This window comes from Triticum urartu, chromosome 6A (genome assembly GCF_056163025.1).
Source record: "Triticum urartu cultivar PI428250 chromosome 6A, HENAU_Tu73, whole genome shotgun sequence".
Lineage (NCBI taxonomy): Eukaryota > Viridiplantae > Streptophyta > Magnoliopsida > Poales > Poaceae > Triticum > Triticum urartu.
In genome coordinates this window covers 44,403,641-44,409,640 of record NC_141878.1, presented here as the reverse complement: position 1 = coordinate 44,409,640, position 6,000 = coordinate 44,403,641, and the positions used below count along the sequence as shown (strand labels likewise).

At 43.3% G+C, this 6,000-nt stretch overlaps 1 protein-coding gene across 1 annotated transcript; it reads right to left on the bottom strand.

Moving 5' to 3' along the window:
* Window positions 1-326: 326 nt before the first annotated feature.
* Window positions 327-3,843, bottom strand: LOC125506437 (uncharacterized). Its single transcript, XM_048671253.2, has 4 exons — window positions 3,351-3,843; window positions 2,152-3,220; window positions 590-2,074; window positions 327-504 (listed from the first exon to the last, which is right to left on the bottom strand). Exons 2-3 carry the CDS (start codon window positions 3,210-3,212, stop codon window positions 592-594), a joined length of 2,544 nt encoding a protein of 847 aa, XP_048527210.2. The 5' UTR covers window positions 3,213-3,220; window positions 3,351-3,843; the 3' UTR covers window positions 327-504; window positions 590-591.
* Window positions 3,844-6,000: the final 2,157 nt, after the last annotated feature.

Sequence of the window (6,000 nt, the reverse complement as noted above, 5' to 3'; positions counted from 1 at the left end):
TAGTCCATTTGTCCAAATGTGATCAAACTTTCTCAGAATACTACTGGAGGCATGTGGTATTTACTGGATTTTTTCTCTGGAATGTTTGAAACATATTAAATTTGAGCTAAATTCTGAATCTGCTTAGCTAAATAGCCATTATTTTCTAGGCCATTTGTGCAAATGTGCTCAAGCTTTCCAGGAATACTACTGGAAACATGTACTATTTACTGGATTTTTTTGAAAGGTTTTAACAATTGAATTTCAAACTAATATTGGTATTGCAAAGACAATATCTGCCAAACCAGTGCTCAAAAAGACATGAAAATTTTCAAGAGCAATAGTAATAACATGTTTAACCATACTAGAAATGTTAATACAATTCATACACAAGGTATCAAAGTACAAGAGAAGTAACAACAAAAGGACAATGAAATGTTGCTCTTACTAACTAGTACTGTAGTTATAGAACACCTTCACACCAAAATATAGAAATGTATGCGTAAGGCACCTCCTACAAGCCATCTGTTCACATTAGTACACTTGTTAGTGATATAACAATAAGTCATGAACGAATAAGTATTGAATCTAGTAACAGTGGCATCAATACCTCTAAGAAATCACATGAAACTCATGTGGCAAATGTCCTTTCCGATCCCTCATTTTCTGGAATTGTATCATGATTTGGTCATCAGGAATGCTTCTAAATATCTCTTTCTCGCAGTAGCACACCATCAAATCATTTAGCCAATCATCTGATAGTTTGTTGCGCAAATCTGTCTTGATTATCTTCATTGCTGAAAATATTCTCTCAACGGATGAAGTGGCCACAGGAAGAATAAGTGTCAACTCAATGAGGCGATATACCAACTGGAAAGATGTGTGTTTCATTGTTTCAACCATCAACCGAGCAAGTGTGGACACATCCCGACATCCATTAAACTCCTCACTTCTCCTAATGTTCATAAGAAATCTTGGGAGGTCTACTCCTAGCATTAACCGATCAGCTTCTGTGAAGTCCTCATCATAAATTTCAGCAAGCCGAATAAGTTTGTCAACGTTAAACTTTGAGAAGTTGTTTGCTGGATTAAGACAAGACATACAATCCAATAACTCGGTGGAAACTTCATTGAATCGGTGATTCATCTCAGTGATAGTTGCATCAATGGCAACATTGAATATGCTAACCTTGTAATAATGAAGTCGAGTCACCTTATTCTTAGTGCGAACAGATTGACCCATAGCTCCAACAAGATCATCCATGTTTGGCACATCAATACCATGTGTTTCACAAAAGTTCTTGGCTTGGCAGAATAAAGACTCCCACCCATTGTCCCTCATGCTCTGCAAGCTTTCTTTCACATCCAAGATCAAACGCATGGCTTCAACAATGTTTTGATTCTTTCTTTGCAAAGCTTGGGATAGATGATTTGTGTTGCTCAACAAGTTTATTAAGAACAACATGATGAACACAAATTCAAAGCATTCCATGTTTTTAAGCAAACCTCTAGCTCCACCTTGGCATGTGTGTTCTCGGGCATCAACCACAACAATTCCTAGCACCTCCACCACAGCATTCCACATTGTAAATATACGAAGCGAAGTTTTGAGATGTGAGCCCCAACGAGTATCTCCTGGCCTTGTTATGTTAGATTCTTGATGCAGCCCGGTTCCGGCTGTGATCTTTCCATTCTCCATCAAATCTAACAACTCATCTTGATGTTTGGAAAGTAATGCATCCTTCCTTTTGCAAGATGAACACACTTGAGTAACTATCAACGGAATATAGTTGAAGAAATCAGCAATAGCAGGACTACATTGAGCCACATTGACAACCACCAACTGTAACTGGTGAGCAAAGCAATGAACATAAAATGCATACGGAGCTTCATCTCTAACCAGTTTTTGCAAACCGTTGAATTCCCCTCTCATATTGGAAGCACCATCATAACCCTGACCACGTAGCCTAGAAGTTGACAAACCATGATATTCCAACACATCAACCAAAGCTTTTTTAATTCCAGCAGATGTACAATCTGTGATGTGCTTAATTGCAAGAAATCTCTCTTGAAGCACTCCATGATCATCTAGAAATCTACATGCATCAGGAAATCAGATTAGTAAACATTAGTAGAACAATTTAAAAAAACACTAGAATATGGCATGTGTTACCTGACAATCACCGCCATTTGCTCCTTTATTGAGCAATCTCTAGCTTCATCAATAAGTATTGAGAAATTCTTATCTCCAATGTCATTCTTAATAACTTTGGTTACCTCCATTGCACAAGCTGTAGCAAGGTCCTTCTGGATGTCGGAACAAATCATTTGTGCGTTTCCTGGCCCCTTATCAAATGCCTCCTTCACATCTTCTTTCTTGTCCTTATACCAGTCCAATAACTCTCTGAAATTGCCCTTGTTGATGGAAGTGGAGGATTCGTCATGCCCACGAAAAGCTTCACCTTGTGCTATGAGATACCTTGCACAATCCAATGATGCAGTTAGGCGGATTTTATAAGATATCTCAGACTCCTTGCTGTACACACGGAATTGGGTAGCCACACTTGCTCTCTGATTGTTGAAATCATCACAATCTCCCTTAGCAATGTTGTGGTAACTAGATGGACCACCAACATGCTTCCTGAAATTACTTAGGGCTGTTTTCCAACGAGTGTAACCATCTTTTGTGAAAACATCATTTCCAAATCTAATGGCTTGTGATGGTTTCTTGAAAAGAAAGCAATGGAAGCAAAAAGCGGCCTCCTTTTCCACACTATATTCCAACCAATCATACGTATCAAACCACGCAGGTTGAAAGGATCTCCAAATTCTACCATCCTTTGTCTTTTCAAAATTATGCCCAATAGCTTTGTTTCTCCCTTTCAACAAATAAGCTCGTCTCACATCACTTCTAATTTCAGGAGCATAATCTTCTATTGGTATTCGAAGTCCTGGATCTGAAATAATTTGACTTGGATGAAATTCTGGTATAGGTTGCCTTGGTTGGTTTGTACTCTCATCAATTGTGGTATGATTCATCTCAACATTTGGGGATTCATTTGTGCGTTCAGGAGGAGGGATTGTGCCCACAACAATTAAGGGGAGGGGATTTGCAGTCACATTAGTTGGTTCAAGTTCAGGTTCGACATCGGTAGGGGGAGGAGCAGGCCTTTGGGGAGGGGTAATTGAACTGCTTGCATAAAAACTATGCATACTCATAGTTTTTCTCTTCATTTTTAAATCTGCAAATAAATTGTAATTGACCTAAATCAACTAATAGCGCATGAACTAGCAAACAAACTGTAATTGATATGAGCCAAATTAAAGAAAGGAATGGAATTATGGAACTTGGAAGCAAACTGGGAATTATACCTTAGCCAGTATTGGATGCGCTCAGCTTGGAACGGGGCGTGGCAGTGTGCGGCTATGCGAGCCGAATGCTCGCTCTGGCCAGCTGGCGGCTCCACTTCTCTGGCCAACGACGAGTTGGTGGCTGCACTCAGGGTCAGGCCGTCAGGGGCCTTCGATGCCGCGCGAGTCCTGCAGCCTGTCGTCGACGCGCGCACTTTGTGGACCGCCTGGACGAGGTGGCCGTGCCGCCGTCGAGCGCCTGTACGAGGTCGAGTCGGGGGACCGGGGGAGGGGGGGCGGAGGGGCCTGCTGCCTAGGGTTAGGATTGGGGGCGGCGCTTCTCTGCTCTCTGCTGGCTCGAACGAGAACGAGAAACACGTCTGGCTGGGAGCTGGGAGTTGATGGGCTGGACGCTGGGACTAGTTGGTCCGGGCCAAAACGAAGCATACTAGTAGTAAAAAAAAATCGCTTTCTATCGAGGGCAGGCTTCAGCCTGTTGAAGCCTGCCCATTGGACTCGCCACTGGTGGAACCCGTAATCGTCCATTCTGTCTTCTTTATGGGTGAAAACACTTTATTAACTCAAAATGTTTTAATTAAGTGATACAAATAATGTTTGGTGTCTCAGATAGCCACGCACATGCCGACCAAAAGCTAAGGTAGTCACAGCTTTAGCTATGTTATTATGAGCTTCAATATTCAACTGGCGCGTCTCATGGATAATCTTCAACATATAGTTTTACATCTTCCTTTCACCTCGTGGATGATGGCTTTTGACATTCCCCGGTATTCTCCATGTAAGTTCATCTGTTATTGTACGTCGGATGTGCTGTGATTTTCTCTTTCTTGAGGAAGGCGGGGAGGAGATGAGATGAGGGCGTATGCGAGGGGCCGAAATCCCTGGTTTGACCCTTTTGTCAAACTTATGCATGATCTGACCCATGTTCGTAAAAGAATTGCGAACCTGACCCTTTTCCTATCATCCCTAAGGGTCTTCATTTGTACGGGTTTGGTGACCGTCCACAAGGACCCTTTTGTGGAATCATGGCACCTTGCGTTGTGCGAGGGTGTGAGGAGAATACAATGTCCATGGTGGCATTTTGAGAAGTATTGTGTCTTCATACCACTCTAACGGAGACTAGCATCCATAAGGGTGTGAAGTTCGGGATACATCGTCGTCTCCACATGTCTCGGTTATCTCTTTTCCGATCCCTTTACTTTTGTGATAGTCATAGTGATTCATGTTATATATCTTACTATCACATAGTTATTTATCTTGCTTAGCATAAGTTGTTGGTGCACATGGCTGAGCCTAATATATTTAGGTTTTGTGTTTGACAAACTAAACGCTAGTTTTATTTCGCATTTGTTCAGACCTAAACCGTAATCTTATATCTATAATCTATAATCTATAATACCTAAATAGTTGATCCCCACTATCTTATTTCTCTTGACATGCAAGCTATCCGCATCACTAATGAACATGCAGCCACTCACCTCACTCCACCTCATTAGTCTAGCCACATCATCTTATTTTTGTGATGATTTAATTTCTCTTGAGGCGTTGACCTCTCCGTACCTTAAAACCCGACCCACAGAAGGGGAAGCGGAAGCAAACCGTCCTCCCAATCAAAGCCTTCTTTATCGGACGCCCCGTTTCCTATTCCAATTTCCCCATCTCTCTCCCCCTCTCTCCGAACAATATGAACCCCACGATGCGCCTCCTCTAGAGTTTGAAGCCACAGGCGAGGGTAGAACTGGCGGCTACTCGGCAATAGCGGGGCATGGGTAGATTGCAGGACAATCGATCTCGAGGATGGGTGGAACTTCATGCACATGGCGTCAACAATCTCATCAACATCCTCAAGGTCAAGCTAGAGCCGTAGTTCAGCTCCCATGACTCATGATGTTCTACCCGTAAGTCGCCTCTGTCCTCGCCTCCCTCCGGCCATGCCTAGGTTACGAGCGATCCAATTCTGATCTAGAGTTTCCGCCCCTGTTTGTCTCCTTTTGTTGTGCAGCATGATATACAATGTGCTCGTGGAGGGGAAATGTCCGCTAGAGGATTGTACCTATGAAGCAGCAAGAGTTTAGCAAGAGTTTATCAATGGACGCGTGTTTTTGGGCATGTGGAAAACCTATGCTAGCCACGGCATGCTAAAAATGATACAGTGGCGATGTAAACTATTTTAGCGCTCCGCCAATGTTGGAGATGCTCTTAATCGCGTTAGCTACTTTTGAGACAAATGACATTGTTTTTCTCTTTGGAGGAAACGTAAAACGCTTTATTAACTCAAAATGTTTTTAGTTGGATCTTGGATCTTGGATGCAATGGGTGGCACACCATCCATCTGCGTCAGCTCTGCCAGGCAAGTTTCCATCTAGGCACCGTGCCCCGGTCACCAACGCGGCCAGACCAGCAACCGTGATGCATCACTCCGGGGACGATTTCAAGGGGGGATGAGGGGGGGGGGGGGGCGAGACCCCCCTATCGATCACGTTGGCCCTTGATAGCGATTAGGTATAGCAGCTTTTTTTGCGTACGCAGACACTTTGTGGCCTGTCTCGCCCCCGCCGTAACCGCCATGGCTCTGGTCACGCGAGCAGGAGAGAAATTTGGAACCGGAACAACAGCATGAGTAGGCTGATGAATTACATGAAAAAGGAGCCGA